General features: G+C 42.2%; 1 protein-coding gene across 1 annotated transcript in view; it reads left to right on the top strand.

Moving 5' to 3' along the window:
- The window catches only part of SLC25A38 (solute carrier family 25 member 38), a 286,840-nt gene that overhangs the window by 13,970 nt on the left and 252,386 nt on the right, over positions 1–20,484 (top strand). Inside the window, exon 2 of the mRNA XM_069231190.1 lies at positions 15,988–16,109. Coding sequence (XP_069087291.1) covers positions 15,988–16,109 — 122 coding nt within the window. The remainder of the gene's footprint in view (positions 1–15,987; positions 16,110–20,484) is intronic.

Here is a 20,484-nt window from a genome sequence, read left to right on the forward strand (position 1 = left end):
CTCACCATTCCAAGTGGAACGATTTTGAGAGTTACCAAGCTCTCATGGCCCAAATGTAAAACCAAGACCCAAAATAATCAAATGTCCTCTTGCTTGCTGTGGGATAAGATGTTTTAGTGTGCGGGGGAGAGCTGAAAGACTGTTACCCCCTTCAGTTGGGGTGGGGGCATAACCAGGCCCATATTGGTTGGTTGCCACCACCCCACTATTTTTTTATTTTTTATTCCATGGCATCTAGTAGACTTTCTGAAACCCCCCCCCACCCTCGGGTGTGGATCTGGGGTAATTGCCCCATCTGCCCACTGGTGGGCAAAACAACTTTGGCCACATTTATTTGGGGTAGAGGTATGGCCATATCCCCACCCTCTTATTTTGAAAAAAAATCTTCCCTGGTCTCTGGTGGGCTTTCTGCCCCCCTTGGGGGCAGGTGGACCTTCCAGAAATAGGCCAATCTGCCCCCAAGGGGGGTAGATATGGCCAACAGTAATGTGCCCCCATGGGGAGTGACCCTTGCCCAAGGAGCTGCCCCCAAACAAAACACACACATCATTCCCTGGTGTCTGGTGGTTTCTGCCCCCCTTGGGGGCAAATTGCCCTAACAAAAAATAGGCCGAAATGGCCTAAATACAATTTGCCCCCCATGGGAGCGACCTTTGCCTAATGGGTCACTCCCCATAAATAAAAACATAAAGTAAATAAAAATATACATATCCCTTGTGTCTAGAGGTTTCTTATATTAGGCCGATGTGCCTCCGGGTCGGGGGGGGTCAGAAAAGGCCTAAAAATATTTTGCCAACCCTGGGGAGCTGCCCTTGCCTAAAGGGCTGCTCCCCTTATGCGTTGGTATTAAAAAAAAAAAAAATACCTGGTGTCTAGTGGCTTCTGGCCTAAAAACAATTTGGCCCCCCTGAGGAGTAGACCTTGCCCAAGGGGCCGCTCCCCTTATGGTTAAGGATAATAAAATAAAAAAACTCCCTGGCGTCTAGTGGTGGCCTAAAAACAATTTGGCCCCCCAGGGAGCGACCCTTGCCTAAGGGGCCACCCCCCACACATAAAATAATTTTTTTTTAATCTCTGATGTCTAGGGGTTTTATGCCTCCCCGGGGGCAGATGGGCATAAAAATTATTTGGTCCCTTGACAAAGGGCCGCTCCCCTCATGTCCATTTAAAAAAAAAAAAAAAAATCCCTGGTGTCTAGGGGGCATTTCTGCTGATGCGATCGGGCAGCAGAAAGGCTTTCCTTTCCTTTCATGCCTCTGCCAGCACCCTCCTTCAGAGCGGAAGAGAAATGCTAAGCATTTTTCTTCCACATCGCACTGGAAGCATGCTTCCAGCACGATGGGAGGTGACCTCTGATGAGGTCAGCACGTCATCAGATGTCACTAGGGGGGGGTCAGGGGGGTCCCGGGTGGAAGCGATTCCCCTTCCAGCCCTGACCTGGGGGTCAAAACCCATTTTGGGTAGTTAGCACTTAATTTAGTGTCATAACCTTGATGGGGTAAGAAGTCAAAGCATGGGTGGCAAAAGACTAACGTAAGGGAGAACGAAATTAAAAATAATAAATATAAACAGCAAATAACTGAGTTGGGAAACGCAATAAATTATTTAGGTTGAGGGATGAGGTAGCAACATGGAACATTTAGGGGTAGGTGTTTATGGGGGAAAGCAGCACATGAGGTAGACGGCAAGAATCATCTCACATTTTATATGTGCACAACACATACACACTTGGCACACGGTTAAAACACTCAAAGTGACAACACAGAACTGAAAACTATAGAAATAAATAAGCAATTCAAACCAAGCTCCCTCCTTATACTTTGTGCCCAGATTACATGTCCAGTAACATAATTAATGACTTTAAAAATTACATCACTCTTACATCATTACAAAATTACATCATTCATCACCCAAAACCCACAATGGTACTGAGCTAAATTACATCATGCCTAAAGCTACACTATAGGAGGAGTAAGAACTGTAGAAAGTGGAGTAAAATGTGAATTTAAGCAATTATGTGGTGGTGATATCAGGTGTCACATATTCAATTACTGATATAGAAAATGTGATTTAAAAATAAATAAAAAAACAGGGAGCCGCCGACATATATGAATCCCTGATGATGTTGAAATGAGTAGCGCAGTTTGTGAGGTTCAAAGCAATGTTGTTGTGAGTGTGCAAGGGGTAAGCCAATGCTGTGCAAACGTGAACTGGCAAAAAAAGACAAAGGTGCTTTTTAAGATAGTGGTACCCTAGAAGTAACATGAATATTCGCTTTATTGGAAGTTTCACCCCAAAATGCGCGATTGTAGTCTGAAAATATGCCCCAGAGAGATCAATGGATAACTACTACCAATATTACAAATACGCCTTGAGATCAAATTAATATTTAATTTAAGGTACTGTTGTCATTAAAAAAAAAAGTCACTTAAATACCTTTCACAACTAAAGGCAGTAGGACCTGAGTGCCCCTAGACACCCCCCCACCCATCTCCTCTCCTGGTGCATCAGGCGAATGTGCCTCAGACACCTGTGTCAAAGAGGTTGTAAATCAACAAACTGAATTGAAAATGAAACCTGTTGATGCAACTTTAGTACCCTGCTTCTGGTGAAAATGTTTTTTTTTTTGGTATCATGGGCAAACTGTTAGTCATTCATCCACCCAGGCAAGAAAGTAACCCAACTCTGGGGCCAGGTAGACTGGTGCATCAATCGCTCCGCTCAAAACTTGGCAAATAGGCTGTCTTCAGTGAAGGCAGGGGTGGCATGGAAGCAATGCACACCCATAAACAACAAGCATGGGAGTTTGTAAAAGCACCACCTGGTCGAGGGATGGACGAACCACAGTAACAGCAGGGCTGATACCACATTCATGAGTAACCCCTACAGGCATTAGCGGCATTACTGAGAGAAATAAGTGTGGCCAAATGGACAAGCTGCTGATGGGCCAGCGACTTGTTGTTAATTACTTGGTCACCTGCGCTGCGAACATGCTACAACTCTCACAACTGTTCTCCCCTTTCACATGCTGGGCTTGAACAAGGAGCTGCTGTGGCGCGCCCCAAGTGGGCCTTTTTTTATTTTAGGGGCCATTTGGATATCTCCCGTTCTTAGGTATGCTCATTCTATTGGCATTATACCTGTGAGCATGTAATAATCAGAAAAGACTGCTAATTGATTGGTTTATGCAACCAAGTCTAGTTTCTTAGATTTGTTTGTCTGGCAAACAATATAAATATATAGTATAGCTGGGCGTAATCTGACCACTTTCCCTTGAAGGATGGAGTCTGTTGGTACTGGGAAACATGCTGAGAAACATAAATATATTGAAATGCCTGAGGATGATGACACATTCCAGATTTCTAAAGCAGATTTACAGCTTTTATTTAATTTTATTTAGGTAAACTGTTGATGAGGCTGTTAATAATATACAATTAAAGAAACAATGCTTGGAACAGAATGAAGAGCCCGATGCTTCTCCAAGGGGTAACTGTGCGCAGGAAAATGCACTATGTGATATGCTTGAACACATTGGAGAAGTACTTGGGTTTCCTCACAAGGAAGTCGGGGAACATGTTTTTTTTGTCCCTAAAACAGTGAGACTGTCTCAGATGATCTTCCTTTCTATGATGTCCTTAAGGACATTGTGTTAAAATAATGGAAGGATGTCGACAAGCATAACTTTCCTCTTTTTCTCCATAGACAATATCTGGTGGAAAAGTTTGAGGAGGAATTTCCCCAGGTACCAAAGGTTAACTCAGTTCTGTCCTTCATTCACAGCATCTTCATCATCCTTTTCCTCTGAAGAAACTACTTTGCCAGACTCTGTTGATAGAAAACTTGAATCATCTCTTAAGAGATATTATTTGGCAGCCCATGTTGGGATTCAGGCCAGCTCGTATGTGGCTTACGCCTCTCAGTTCCTGCTGAAGGATTTTCAGAAATTGCTTGATTGTCTCCAGGAAAAAGCTGACCTCTAACAATTTTGGCCCAATTGGAAATCTAATTGCAATTTCTTTCTGATGTTGCCTTTGACACTTGTGGGCTTTAGCTACCACTCCAGGGGGAGCAGTGGCTGCACTGTGTATGCTTTGGATAAAGCCCCTGAAACAACTCAGTGATCTTTGTTTAACCAGATTCCCATTAAGAGAGTTAAAACTGTTTGGTGATGAAATTAATTAGATGGTTCCACTATCTGCATAAGAAAAGAACATTTTAAAACCCTTCAAACTTCTTCTTGGCAAAAGTATTTTGTTCAAAAACAGAATCAGCAGTGCCAGGAAGTGAAATGCTCTTTTGCAGCCAGGTTTGAGGTCGGGAAGCTGCTTTTCCCTGCAAAAAACGACCACAAAGACAGCCTGGAAAAGATTCAGAAAGCAAATGAATTTATGGCAGTGGGTGCCAGACTAGAGTGTTTTGCTCCCCAGTGGCATTTTCAGTAGAAGGATCGTTGGGTTCTTTCTATAATTTCAGGGGGTCAGCGGATTATTTTCAAGGAAACTCCCAGTTTCAGTGTTCAGAACAACTCCCTTAGCAAGGGACATCACGAAAACTGTTTTTCCACACCTAACTACATAGCTTCTACTTTTAAAGAAGACGATTATTCCTGTCTGCGTCTCGAAGATGGAAAGGGGTTTCTTTCAACCCTTTTTCTAGTCAAAAAGCCTGATGGTTACTTCCTTCCCTCAAGCCTTGGAACCACTGGGTCCTCCTGGAAAAATTGAGAATGAAAACTCTTCAACAGATATTTCCTTTTCAGTTCACAGGGGTGTCTTTTTAGCAATTCTAGACTTAGAGGACGTTTATTTTCATGTGCCAGTCCATCTCAACAGTCAACCCGTCCTGAGGTTTAGTGTGAACACAGAGATTGCCAGTTCCAAGAGCAGTGGCTGGATTGTGTACACTTTGGATAAAGTCCCTGAAACAACTCAGTGATCTTTGATTTAAAAGAATTCCCATTTACAGGGTTAAAACTGTTTGGTGATGAAATTAATGAGATGGTTCCACTATCTGCATAAGAAAAGAAGATTTTAAAAGCCTTCAAACTTCTTCTTGGCAAAAGTATTTTGTTCAAAAACAGAATCAGCAGTGCCAGGAAGTGGAATGCTCTTTTCCCTTTTGCAGCCAGGTTTGAGGTCGGGAAGCTGCTTTTCCCTGCAAAAAACGACCACACAGACAGCCTGGAAAAGATACAGAAAGCAAATGACTATATGGCAGTGGGTGCCAGACTTGAGTGTTTTGCTCCCCAGTGGCATGTTCAGGAAAAGGATTGTTGGGTTCTTTCTATAATTTCAGGGGGTCAGCAGATTCTTTTCAAGGAAACTCCCAGTTTCAATGTTCAGAACAACTCCCTTAGCAAGGGACATCACAAAATCAGTTTTTCCACACCTAACTACATAGCTTCTACTTTTAAAGAAGACGATTATTCCTGTCTGCGTCACGAAGATGGAAAGGGGTTTCTTTCAACCCTTTTTCTAGTCAAAAAGCCCAATGGTTCCTTCCGTCCCTCAAGCCTTTGAACCACTGGGTTCGCCTGGAACAATTCTGAATGATAACTCTTCAACAGATATTTTCTTTTCAATTCATAGGGATGACTTTTTACAACTGTGGACTTGTAGGACATTTATTTTCATGTGCCAGTCCATCCCAACAGGCAGCCCGTCCTGAGGTTTTGTGTGAACACAGAGATTGCCAGTTCCAAGTGCTGCCTTTTGGGTTGTCAACATCACCTAGGGCTTTTACCAAGATACTGGCTCCTGTGGTGGCTTCCTTACATCTTTAAGGGGTTCATCATTTTTCTGTACTTAGACTAGCTAATTTCTACTTTCTCTTTTTTGTTAAGGTGCAGGAAGTGGTGATGGCAACAACCCACCTGCTTCAAGCGGAGTATTCTGAAGTCCCAACTGTTGCCGGCACAGATCCGGTGTTTCAGCTGTGCAGTGTTCGACACACAGAAGGGTTGTGTTTTTCTCCTCCAGGACTGGCTCCAGTCTCTCCAGTTGACTCTTTGCAAGTTTCTATAGAAGTCTTCAACAACAGCGAGATTCTGGTTAAAGGTCCAGAATCTCGTGGCTGTAACAACATAGGTGGTCCGTTGGACCCAATTTCTTCTGAAAATGTTGACCTGCCCAGTCAGCAGTACAAGACTGTAGTTCAGGTCAATCAGGAAATTGCCCAGGAACTCTGGTGATGTCTTCACACTCTTGGTCTAGAACGGGGGATGAAATCATTCCATTTACACTCTCTGGTGGCTCAATATTGTTCATGGGTAGAAACACGTGCTCCCATTGAAGGCTTGTACATCCAGGGGTCCCTGAACTTTTACACCAACAGTTTGAGTCAGAATCTGCCCTCATCAGTGTCGTGCCATCTTGCACTTTTACAGTTTCATCAGATTTGTCATTTATTTGGGTGCCCATGGATGGATATGTTTGTCTCCCCTCAGAATGCTTTACCTCCACAGTTTTGTTCGTCCACAGACATGAGCAGTTGGGGTACTGTCAGTTCCTTGGGCGAGGGGTCATCTGTATGCCTTCCCTCTGATTGCCCTTCTCCCAAGGGTACTTTAGAAGATTCTGATAGGGAGAGGTTATCTGTGAACCTGCCGCGCCCCCTTCTCTTTTTGGCCACACCGTTCATATGTCCTGTCCAAGGGGAGGTTAGTTTGCCTTCCAATGTCTCCACCCCCTCTTCAGTTTCCTCTCCAGTGTTCAGTTGAAACAACTAAGTCCGATAACCTGGAATTTTAAGGATCGAGTTTGGGGTGTTGTACTCAGGTGAACAAATAAATTTAGAAGCCTAGAAAGTTTTCAACCAGGTCCTCTTAGAAAAACCACTGGAATGATTTCTTAGCCTGTTATAAAAAATAATAATAATTGGATCCTGTCTTACTTGGGCCCCTTTAGATTTTAGACTTCCTGTCAAATGGCTTTATTAAGGATCTGGATCCCTCTCCTTTAGCAGCCCAGTGGGCAGCCGTTAGGGTTTGTTGAGTGTGAACTCCTGCATACTACTCCATTGGTCCATAGGTTGTTAAAAAGTTTCCATTTTAAGTTTAGAAGTCCTCTCTTCCAGTTAAACTGCCAGCTTGGGATTTGACCACAGTTAAGAGGGAATACTTGAGGAGGTGAGGTGGGTTAGGCATTAAAAATACAGTTTACACCATGATACCAGTAATTAAGATCAATGTCCAGTCAGTGCTTTAATTTCTAAAAGAAAAGAACGTTAATACACACAACAAAAAATACACTACACATAAAACTAAGATACACAGTGAAACCCAGATGGCTCTGTCACCTTCTGGGCCATAGGTCTGACTCCAAACAGTATTTTAGCACCTAAACAATAAACACTACACAACAGTTATCATTGTATTATACAGACCATGTTCTACATAGTTATTCTTCAGAGATAGAGCATTAGTACCAATACTTGCTTTTCAGTGATATGGTTTCATCAGTTGATATGAGGTAAAATGTACCTTGTCCGCCCACTGTCCCACCACCCATAGCAACAGAAGTGCCCACACTTCCTTGGCAAGGAAACCGCTCTGGTGGTGTCAAGGGTCCAGATAGGGGTCAAACCCTATACTGCCCCATTCTCCAAAACCAGAGTAAAAATTAATCATTGTTATAGGGCTCCTCAGATACTTTCAAACTGTAAGAGTCAGTACCACATAACTTAGGGATAGTATCACTGAGTGTGTGTGTATGTAGTGTAAAGGTTAGTGAGGTGTCAATCACCAGTGGAAAAACAACTTAAAAAAATAGGAAGTGCCTCACTCGAGCAACCACTAGAAGATTGTTGGTTAAGGCTATCCGCTGGCTTAGTTTGTCATCATCTGTGCCTTCCTATTTGGACAGGAGAACCTACCCAGCGTAAATATGCCTGTGGGAGGTTAATTAAGTGGGATTACTCCAACTAAAAGTTTACACTAGTATCCTGTTGCTGTATGTGATGGGGTCTCCACAAGAAGAGAGTTTGTACCTCACTCTCTACACCATACTCTAAAAATGAGTCCAACATGGAGCTTCCCCCATCTCCCTCGATGTTCATGTGTTTCTTTACCTTGAGCATCTGTCTGAAGTCTACTTGTGCCCTAAAGCACAAATTGCCTCCACAAGCCTCAGGCAGTTCGATCTCTATTGGGATACTGCTTGAAAGCTGAAGCCCAACATCTTCTGGCAAATTCTTTTCACTGGTAACCCATCACCCAGACACCTTCTTCAGTTCTACCCCTATCCAGGGGGTCTAAAAGGAAAAATGCAGTCCAACCTCTGGACTCCACTCCTGGATCTCGGCTTCCTCAATGACCCCTTGTTGGGTACCTTGTCAGAAAAGGAGAACAACCTTGAACAACCAACAAGCCAATGAGGCTATACTTTTATAATTCCCTGATTGACAGGCTAACCCAGTCAGGGGGTCTGCTACGCTAGCATCTTGGGTACCCCTCCAGTCCATTACTTGCATGCTCACTGCATAATCATTCTATCCGGGAAGGATTTACCAGGTCTTGTGGTACCTGTCTGTCCTGTCCTACAGAGAGGAATTTAATTAACTCCAGACTGGGAGGCCTTGACCATCATCCAGTAAAAAGGGAGGGGACGTCCAAGGAGAGGGAGTCTTAGCTAAATACAGATAAGAGCTAGTGCCTACTCCAACCCACCAAGCTTCTACTAAAAACAGATAGAGGCACAGGGGGGCCAGGAATGTCAGCAGAACAGATACCAGCTCTGATTATATTAGACGCAGTGGCTCACCATCCTCACTGAGTGAACCCACTAGCTCCCAATACACACATCCCACAACCAGTGAGTCAAAAAGAACCTGAGTAAGGGAGACTGCACAGACTTACAAGGATGTAGCTGGTTGGCTGCCCCCCCTAAATGGTACAGGGGTATGGGTACCCTGGAGTATAGATCAATACTGCTATCACTGCCATTCTACCACAGTCTGGGTAGAGAGGGTAGTAGCTACTCTTTGAAAAAGAGGGGTGCACAATACATGCACCCTCGGTTTCTGAGCCAAGCTCTAGGGTCTCAATCCATGTAAACAGAAAGACCCTCATTGGACATGTGTGATTGTCATGTTCACTGAGGTAGAGATAAGGAAAACATTCAGTACTTTCAAGGGACCTGGCAGGAGATCAACATAGGACAGGGAAGCACAGTCTTCAGAGCCATTCTTGTCCCACAAGGATGATCACCTGATTAGTCAGAAGCAGTGTCAGGTGTGTACATATAAGGTGCAGGTGGAACTGGTTCTTGGTTGCTCTATAGATCTGAGGCAAAAAGCAGATCAGGATCAAAGATAACGCTCACATTTATTTTCAGATAAATGGGTGACAAAGGGTGTCTGGAAGATTGACACTGATTGAAGAGGGACACTGGTCCGTTACTAGCACCAACCTCAGTTTTCCATCCATGGAAGCAAAAACCATTTAGACTCGTTGGATATGTGTGAAGCATTTAATGATGGGATGATGGTTTCCCATATCGTTTGGCACGTTGATGTTAATTTGGTATATGTGGTACAGCAGTTTTGTTACTCCTAAATATGTTTGTGAAATTAACCATGTTGCTTTTGAAAACATAGGGAACGTTGCTGACCATTGTTGCAAGCTGCAAGAGACACAGTCCATCTCAGTGCATGTTAGTTTTGTCCCACCAATTCTACAGGGTGATTTGAGTATGTGACACATATTTTGGTCCTTATTGGTAAATGCTGCATAGAGACCAAGGAGATTCAGGACATAGGTTTTGCCATGATTTATGGAGTGTGATGTAAACAGTCCTTGGGCAGAATGCTCACCATCACATCTTTTCACCTTTAGACATTGCTCCACTTTCTGTCTTATAGTGATGTCCATTATTTCAGTGCTGTGAATGTGGCAGACAGATGTTGGTTTGTATGTGTAAACAGCAACATAATTTAACCTTATATGAAAACTGACAAACTCAGTTTTCAACCAAGCAGCTACCTTTCTTGAGTCCACAGACTTTTGGGGTGGATGAGAGTTAAATAACTGTTATAAAGTCAATACTTTGCAACAAATGTAACAAATATACTAAAGTCATGTTGAGTAGCGTACACCGATTGCAAGAACCTCTGAGAAGAGTGGTATGGGCATGAAAATCTCTGCCCTAGGTTGTATCCATATGATCCATGGGTCTGATTTCAGGCTCAAACGCAAGTGTGGCCTGGGGAAAGTACATAGAGAGTGGTGTTGAGTGACTGTGCAGTTGAACACGGTTGATAAATATCTCAGAGGTTTCTTATGGGGTCACTTAAATTCTTGAACTCCGCCCCTGACAGTTCATGTTTCAGGTGCTGGTTGCGACCTTATGACGTGACTATGCATTAGAGTGGTAGTAAATTTCACAGGGTATGTCTGTTTTGTATATGTTTAGACTATCTGTACCCAATCCTTAGTCTTAAATGTTGTCTCCTTTTTAAGGTCAGCTGCACCAATAGATTTATTCAATGCACTGTGAAAGCCTTTGTCAGGTATGGTGGTTTCAAGGTAGTTCTTTTGGTCTAAGGGCTCACCTTTGCATGTGTAGAAAGCGGTAAGAGAATCTAGGTGATTTTTCTTTTTTTTAATAAGAATTGTATTTATTTATTTTAGACCCATTGTAGGTGGGTGTAGGGAGCATACAGGACAGACAGTGGCTGCCGGTCCCCTACTGTGGAGGTTGAGGTTATTTTCCTCTGGGTCTTGGAACCCTTCCTACTGCGGCTGTCCAACTCCTTCCATCCTTGACTGTCAGGATACCAAGGGTGAGCAGTTACATTCTTCTCAGGGAGCGAATGCGAGTGCTAGCTGCCCAGTGATCATCAATCAGCCAACAGGCACAATAACTTCAGTGTCTATCCCAGTGCTTGTCTTTTAGCAAAATAAAATGCAGTCACAGTACAGCACTAAGCAGAACACACATTTGAGTCCTATATACGATATTTGCTATCTCCATGAGCCCTAAAATGGGAAATCCATGCAGAGGTGGAGAGGCAACCTTAACGTTTATCAATTACATATAATCTTTTGTGGAATCATCACCAAGGCTCAACAGCCAGTGTTTATATTACTGTAAGTGTCCAAATGATGGAAAAAGTGAAATGCCTTGTTCTATGATGACGTGTTAATTTTTCCGTGGTACGCATAGCAGCCAACTTGTTTGGTCCTACATAGGCAGACCTTCATCAAGTCTGTAAAATAAAACATAACAAAATATCCATTACACAGCTTTATATTGGAAAATATATTCAGGGTCATTGGAATATGTGATTATGCAACTGCAATGTTTTCTGCATATTTATGGATTTGCTGTGTTTGCCACGGAATCCATCATCTGCTGCATAATCTGCAGATTTCAACCAAAAAATTATTTCTAGCTCAAATGGATTCCAAGTTATTAGATGCATAGCAACACTTAAAAGCCCTCTGCAAATGTCGGCTGGTCATTTAACTGCTTATTGCTGTGTTTGGGTGTTAAACATATAGTTACAAGGTGAAATATTTGCACAGACAGTGTTACCACATGTAAAAAATATCAAAATAATGAAGTAATACTATCACAAAATGTCCTGCCTTATGCTGCATAATTTGCCATTTCTTGCTGCATTATTTGGTAACCATGCCACATAATTTGGTCATGTACTGCCACACAATTCCAGTGGCCCAGAATATTCAACATGTGTATTACAAATCTAAGCATATAATTGTGATTAAGCCTTAGAACCATGCAGGCATTCTCAATACATATCTGCCTTAGTTATTGCGTTTGTAAAGGGGTGTGGAATTTAACAAAATATTTACTTGTCCGTGGAACAGGTTGCTTTATAAACCTTCTTGTCCTGTATAAAAGAAATCTACTTGTTCCTTTAAGGCCATGTAGTGCAGTGACTAATTATGGCAGCAATCTCATTATGTAATAGCTCTGATAATAGCCTGTCTGATTATGCCAGTTCTAGTACTAGCAATTTCAAGCCCTAATATAGCACTTTCCTTATTTTGCCACCTTTCTGCAGAGCTACATACTGTGGCTGGAGGAATCAGTAACAATAGTTCCAGGGCTGGAATGCCTTTGAGGCTGTGCAACCCTTTAACTTTCCATGTTTTAATGATTGTCACCAGCTCTTATCTAATCTTTTTCCACACTGAGAAAACTTGGTAATTTACTCATGACAAGGGCAGAAGTAGAATTTCTTCCAGGGTTGGGGAAAAAAGTGGTTGGAGGAAAAGTGAACTTGTTAACGCACAATAGTTTTTCGCATGAGCAAATCTACGCATGCTTATTTGCTCATGCTAAAATACAGTTCACAAATATTTTCTAGGAGTACTTTTTCCTGGTCTACTTTTGTAAATTCTTGTGAATTCACGAAAGCCACTAATGCAAAGACATACACCATAGGTGCACTTTTGTGACTTTTTTAAAGAATTGGGCCCCTAATTAGATCTGGCGTTAACCAAGACTTTTTGTTTTATTGTTCAAATTATATTTCTCTCTCTATCCATTTATTTGCTGGCTTTACTGTGAGTGATGGCATTCTGCTCTTCCGCAAAGAGCATATTGGAGCTCAAATAGTTTTGTTCAGTGCCAGGAACTACTGTGGCAATGTGTGCTTTTTGAGCCCAAATCTTTTTTTGTTGCTTTTTGCCAATGTGTGTTACAATGGTGAAGGCCTGGCAGCTCCCACAACAATAAAGTGTTATAAAGCCATGTCAAAACAAGACATGCATTGACAAAACCAAAAGACTGACTACCAGTGGCAGATTGGTTTTGCCAGTGCTTGTTTATTTTCATGCTTCCCATAAGCTTGTTGAAAATGGTTACACTGATTTTTCGTTATGAATATTTTAAAGTAATACTAGAGAGCATTCTGGGAGCATTATACGTATCCTTGGACTGTTAAAGTTTTCAAATGTATGTACACATTTTTCTTTTTGCTGGAACCCCTGTCAGTAGTGCTGTGTGACCTTGCAACTAATATTTAGAGCGCTTACCCTAATAATAAAGGCTTTGCATTAATAAACCATAAATCTAAATTAGAACAGCATTAACATATCAGCACAAATATGACCTCAACTGTAGATAGTTTCCTTCCCTGAAAACTGGCAGCCAAATGGTTTGTGCTGCAGCGGGTTGGATCTACTTGTCTCCAGGACAAAATAAACATGAAAACTTGTTGTCCTTGACCCCAAACAATATGTCCGGGGTGTCGGGCTGTAGTAACCCCTGTTAGTACAAAATGCAAACCAACAACAATACTGTATTTAAGAGTCTATAGTTGGCAGTATGGTATATTTATGTCATTACTAGTTCTAGCAGTAGTGACCTACATATTTTCAAGATTCGTACATGCAGGATTGTTTTTGATTGGTATTTTGTACAAACACATTATCAAAGTAGATATATTTTGAGAATAGTCACGTCATTTCATGGCTTAAGTATTTTTTTTTTAAATTGTTTATTTATGCATTCGAACACATACAACTATGTACTACATTATACCATATTGCTTTTGGGGGGGGATATCAGTCCAATCGCACACTCAATGTCAGTAACAGTTTAGAGACTCCATATCTGAGTATACACATTTTGCTCTAACTTAGCGTGCATGAAGAGATAAGACATTAACGGTATTAGGCTAGGTCGACCCAACCACTAAAACTTCCACAAGCAGACTGATAGAGCAGTGCCCACCCCTACAGAGTCAGTGCAGTACATTTCAATACATTAACCAACAGCAGCACACTGTAATTATAGTAAGCATCGACAAACCAGAAGACAGCGCTACGAATGAACATCATTCATCCAGTGCAATAAGCATATGCGGTTCAGGGGATGCCCGGGGAGGTATCGCAGCAGCATCCCAGAACAAAACAGGAACCGAGGGGAGGGAGTGGGGGGGGCTCACTCATGATGACTCCCTTCACAAAGCAAAGGCTGTAAGCACACCCTACCATGATCACCAAAACTCTCATCCATGCCTCAATAACCCTCCAAACCCAGTCCTCCAAGGGCCCGACCATGACCAGGACTCAACGAGCAGACTAATCTGTTAAAGGACCTTCTCCCTCGCTCTCCTGCATACCAGCTAACTCATTAATCATGGTACGCCAGATCTCCAAATCCCAGTCAGCATGCTCATCCAATCGAACCTTTCGCAAGCGGCATTCCTCCGCGGTAGCCGTTTCAGCTAAATCACTCAGCCAGGTAACATGCAGCAGGGGGTGCAGGCTGGCCCATTGAATCGCAGTGCGTCTTTTTGCCAATAAAAGCCCCAACTGTGCGAATCTATACGCCATTCTATGACCCTTTTTGTGTGACTGGGATCAGGCCCAGCACGCTGTGTTTCATCATCTCCTGCACTCTCACAGCCGTCACATCCTTCAGCGTCTTTACCACTCGATACCAGTAAGGTTGGACAGAGCCACAGACCCACGCCATGTGATCAAATGAAGCAGACGGTACTCCACAACTGCCAAAACTATCAGGCCTTGAGGGAAATATTCCATTTAAGCGTTGACGCTTCAGGTATGCTCTATGCAAGTAATAGAAATGTGTCAACTTAAATCTAGCATTGCTAGTCGCATCTTGCACCAGAGAACAGGCCCTATGCCATTCCCCATCCATAAGCGCCGTTCCGAGGCTAGCTTCCCAACGGTCTCTATTCCCCTGAGTACCAGTTAGTCTATCACCCTTAAGAGCTTTATAAGTTTGGGACAGGAGACCGCGGTCACCTCCAGGATCCAGTATTGTCGCCAGGAGATGAGATTCAACTGGCTCTTCCGGAAAGGACGTCCAAATAACTCGGACCGTCTGCAAGATATTTGCTTACTGCAGGAACTACCTTGGACCTATTCCAAACAGGGATTCTGCCTCATCCCTTGTAATGAACGTGCCATTATGAAACAAGTCACCTGCATTATTGCAACCCCCTGCACACCATTTCGCAAAATCCATCACCTCAGCAGCCTTGGCAAAAGGTCGGACCCACAATAGTGGCAGCAGGCGTGCGTATGGGGCCTTGCGTAGAACCCGCACCACCGCACTCCCACACTCTCCCAAGCTCTCGACACCTGCTCCACCAGATAGGGGGCACCCTGCGGAACCTCAGAGCCACCCATTAGTACATGCGGGAGGCGTTCCACACAGAGCCAGCTAACAAATCCTTTTCCCAATTGGGAGCATCCTCACACCACCGGACTGCATACTGTAGTAACCTGGCTAAGTAGTATAAATATAGGTCTGGCAGTCCCAGGCCTCCATCAACCAGGTCCAATTTCAAAACTTCTCCTATTACCTGTGTGTGCTATCCCAAGGCAGAATGTTAACTAACACCAGGAAGGTCTTTGCTACAGGAGAATGACCATCACTCAGCATAAGGAACACCTGAGCTAAACACAGTTAAGAGCTAGTTTCCTCCCTAACCCAGAAAGCTTTTGCAAAGACTAGGGAGGGGCACAGGGATCCAGAATATCCAGAAACGTTGATAACAGGTTGATTTACATTAAATTCAGTGACTTGCCAATCCATCCTGACACAGTGAACACGCTCTAATCACACACATTCCAGACATGAGAGAGGCCAAAATAATTCAGGTAAGTGAGAATGCACAGGCTTTACCAAAAGGAGCTAGAAAGAAACCCCTCTCAATGGTTTAGGTACCCCTGACTATAGATAATGCTCCCACCACTCTCAGTCCAGCACAGCCTGGATAGAAGGGCCAGTCGCTATTCTCTGTAAAAGAGGGATGCACTTTTAGTGCCCCCTCAACGTCCGAGCCAAACTCTGGGGTTTAAAATACATGTAATGAGGGAGACTCTAAATGTACATGTGATTGCCAAGTTCACTGACGGAAAATTAAAAAATCTAAATCAACTTTAATATATGAATTTTTGGTTAGTTTCAGTACTTTTTTGTTAGCCCATTCCTTAGGCCATGGAATATATTTTAATCCTGTTTCCTTCTCTTTTTTTACTAGCTGCATCCAGTGCTAAAGGCCTTTGTCTGTGGGTCACTGAGCGGCACGTGCTCCACTCTGCTTTTTCAACCGCTGGACCTGGTGAAGACACGCCTGCAGACACTGAGGCCTGCTGTCAATGGGTAAGTGCACTTTCTTGAATATGGTTGCTATGTCTGGGAGTATGGAAATGGAGTAAGTGGGGAGAGAACAGTTAGCAATTAAATTGTCTCTGAGGTGGCAGAGTGGAGAAAAGTGTTAACATCGGAGGTAAGAAAGTTTCTAATGTCAAACTGTGTCAGCGAATGACTTAGTGACTGAATTATTTGTGTTGCACATACTTCACATCACGTTACCGTTTGGCACATTTGGATGTTTTATGCACATGCCATTTGCCCATATGAACAAATATCTGATTGCTAGAAGTATCCTATTTTTCATTGTTTTTTTATTAAATGTGTTGATGTAAAACAAATACATCGTCAGGATTTTACAAGTAGATGTCTTAATCCTAACACTAGTACTTGGGCAAAACATTGTAACCATACCCCCTCGAAATAGGTCTACTTGAATATCGGATGTTGCAATGTATACCTTTACCACACATGAAGTACAACTCACTTTTACAAAGTGTTTTTTTACATCGTCGTATTTTACAATGCATTTGACTTTGTAACTGATTTTATTTATTTATTTTTATATATATATATATATATATATATATATATATATGTCTACATAAACACATATTTTTGAATGTGTGCGTGTGTGTATATATATATATATATATATATATATATACACATGTATATATGTATGCATGATTTTTTTAATAGCCTCATTTTACCATTAGTCATGTAGCCTGTTTAGGCTGAATTGTCTAATTGGATACGTCCCGCCAGACTGATATGTGTATTACTTGACAGATGTTCCCATCCTCAGTACTGCTGGATTATTGACCTGATTTCCAAGTCAGGAAGTTCGAACATATACTTTTGGCTTTCCTCTAATTGTCCCCCACATCCATCTGAGAGACCTGAATTACAGCTCTAGTCCAGTGAAGCCCACCCGGAGCATCTATGGATGTCCACTTTTTGCAAATGTCCCTGTGTGCCAACAATATCAAGTAAAAGAGAAGCTGCTCCTCTGGTTTGTTTAATAGCCACTAAGCGCAGCATCAGTACCACATATTAGTAAAGTATTGCTTGGCTTGACACCATATATGAAAAGCTCAGCCACAAAATTACTAACATCTTTCCAAAATAAAGAAAGCTTTGGACATACGATGAAGAGGTGCTTATCATCCACTCTGGATCAACCACACTTTAGGCTTGTCGTGCTTGCTTTGAAATTTTAGCCAATTTTTTTAAAGAGTCCAGTAAATTTTGTGTAATCTGAAAATATTATTATGCTGTAGAGAAGCAGGTTTTAATGTGTCATAGTGTAGTTTAAAGGATGTTTGCCTCAGATCTTTAAGGAGTGGTAATGGTACAATGTCCCCTCAAATTTGGTAGAGCTGCCTGCCTTTTGCATTCTCAGCTTTGATTATTTCCCAGTCCTACAGTGCGACTAACTTGTTATGTATAGCATTAGAGACAATCAAACCTCAATTGCCTCTCTCTTTTCATTCCCCGCCATGGTACAGCTGCCCACTAGGAAGCTGTTTGTAAGCACTTAAATCTGGAAGATGTCGTTTGTTCTTTTTGAAAGCTTCCAGCTATTATATTGTCTGGGATCCTGTTCTAAAGTCTCCCCATGCTCAAAAACCTGCCTCTCTTAGAGGGATGATGAGACTATCCTTCATACAGTCATGTGTTCCGGGGGAGTCCCTGATTGGTGAAGTATTCGAATAGTAAGTAGAGTATCCAAAGATTTTCCTAAAAATAAAAACCAAAAAGAAAAACCTCCATATTCAGAAGGTGGCTTTGAGTGTCTTCTGCCTAACTTTGGATTTCAAAACCTCTGCAATAGTTGATCCTGTCGATTCTCTGCTAACATAGCTGAAAAGAGATGCCCTATGGTAGATTGGTTAGGGGCTCAGTCAAGCATATGAAAGTTCTTAAACTAAAAAGCTTAGTCATATATTTGGAAAAACAGTAGTGCTAAGCCACAACTTGTCCTCTTGTTCCTAAGCGTTTTCCATGAGAGCTTAGGTGATTTGTACCCCCAAATAAAGAAACTCACTTCCCCTTGAACTCTTGTAATCTCTTTCGTAGGGAACAATAATGGAATACAGTTAAACAAAAAGGTCAATTTTAGGAGAATCATAATTTTGATCAGATTTGTTCTCCCATATATATTGAATGGGAGTTTCCCTCACTTCCTAGCAGTAGGTTAATCTCCTTAACTACCCTGGTTGTGTTTGATGTGTTTATATCTTCCAGGTTCTCTGTTATTACAACACCTAAATATCTAATTTGGCACTTTAAGTTATGTGTATAACAACCTTTGGACCATGACAAAATCTTAGGCTCTTTGTCCTTGTTAATTAGATACCCAAAGAATTGGCCAAACTCCTGAGCTAAGATGTGCAGCCTGGGGATGTTGAGGTGTGGGTTTGCAGTATATGCAACAGTATCATCTGCATAAAGGGCAAGCTTTATAGTGAAGAACTGCAATATAAAGGGGAGGATTATTGGATCTGAGCGGATGGTCCGTGTGAATGGCACAAAAAAAGAGGTGAGATCAGGCAGCCCTGCCTGGTTCCCCAATTTATAATGATTAGTCTGGATAGTTGTCCGTTGACTAGAGCTCAAGTGCTTGGTGCTAGGTATAGCTTTTAAAGTGCTTTAATCTTAATTTCGGGGAATTTAAGGATTCCAAAAACCTCCTACAAATATGACAAATTGACCAGCTCGAAAACTTTGGCGATGGTTAATGGATTCTCATATGTAGTGGTTATGTCTATTGCTCCTATTAAAAGGTTGGTCAGTTCATTCAGTCGCCTGCCCCGAATAAACCCCTTTTTTGGTCAATGTGTATTAAAGACTGTATATGGTTTGCTGTCCTTCCCAGCACTATTTATTCAAAGATCTTATAGTCCTTGTTCAATAACGATATAGGTCTGTATGTCATAAAGCCTTCACCTTTTGTAGCAAAAAGTATGGCTCCTGCTCTTGCATCAACTACTTTCTCGTGGACAACAATATCCTAGATATTGTTAAAGCAGTTGTCCACCACCTGGCTCTGGTATCCGATCACTCAGCAGTAACCCCATCTATCTCCTTCGCGATACCTAGATCAAGACTTAGGTGGACACTGGACAGAACCCTTTTGAAGAATCAAGGGGTAGTCCAAGATCTATCTCTCCAGACCCAGTATTACTTTAAAGAAAACTTGGGCTCCATCAATTTAGCCTTTGTTTGGGATGCAAATAAGCCATGCATGCGGGGGATCCTAACTAAAGATGCATCAATAAAACATCAGAAGGCATGAATATAGGAAGAGGAGTTGCAGAAAGTGGCTGCTAAATCCAGAGAATTAAAAGAAAACACTTTCTTCTCTACTGGTGATTCAGATACATTAAACTACAAGTTAGGACAAGTACAACATGAATATAAGGCATATTTAAATAATAAATGGCAGAATAAGTTGAAAGTTAGCAAGCTGCAACGTTTTGACTATAGTGAGTATGTCGGGACACTCATAGCGTTGAAAACCAGATCTGATAATACTAGGAACTACATTGATACAATGGAGCAGGCAGGAACCGCAGCAAAGCTTTTTACAACCAAAGAGATTAAGGTTGAACTGGCTACCAATCCGAGTCTGGTATATCGGGAAAACCTAACTTCTGATCAAGAATATTTCAAGAGGTGGCTTGCTGGAACACCCCACCCCCCCGCACTCCCAGCTTACAGAATCCCAAACGCAATACATGGCTAGCGAGATCACGGAAGAAGAGATCATTGACCTTAAAGAACGGGAAAGGTACGGGCCAAGATGGCACACCTGCAGAGTATTACAAACTATTGGCACAAAAACTTTCCCCTTGGCTGAGTCTATTATTCAATCAGATCTTCCTACAGAATCATGGGTCGCCACCATCCTGGGCAGAGGCAAATGTTGTAATGATCTTAAAACAAGATAAACCTCATAGTCACCCATATTTAAACAATATTTTTTGAGTTTGAATACCTTCCAAAATCTCTTGAAATATACATATCTTTACCATATCCCTTTCTCCCGCTTACCCCCTAAAAAACAAAACCCAGACCCCTCCTTGAACCCTTTCTGCTTGCTAGCTGTACCAAACCCTGAACCATCTCTGAAGAGAAACAGTCATTACCACACAACTAAGTATTTTTTTAATAATATACTTCGATGACAGTTACAAAAAGTGGCAAAGGTGTGGGTACAGGTGAAGGGGGGTAGGGATGATTTTAGTTTTACTGGGTGGGTAAAGGTAAAGGAAAGTAAAGTTGATTTGCAGGGTAGAGGGAGGTAAGAGTGATTTTGTGGTTGCGGGATAGGTATAGGTCAGTGCATTGCTCTGCCTCCCGTGGCTCCACCCTCTAA

This window comes from Pleurodeles waltl, chromosome 4_2, assembly GCF_031143425.1.
Source record: "Pleurodeles waltl isolate 20211129_DDA chromosome 4_2, aPleWal1.hap1.20221129, whole genome shotgun sequence".
NCBI classification, from domain to species: domain Eukaryota; kingdom Metazoa; phylum Chordata; class Amphibia; order Caudata; family Salamandridae; genus Pleurodeles; species Pleurodeles waltl.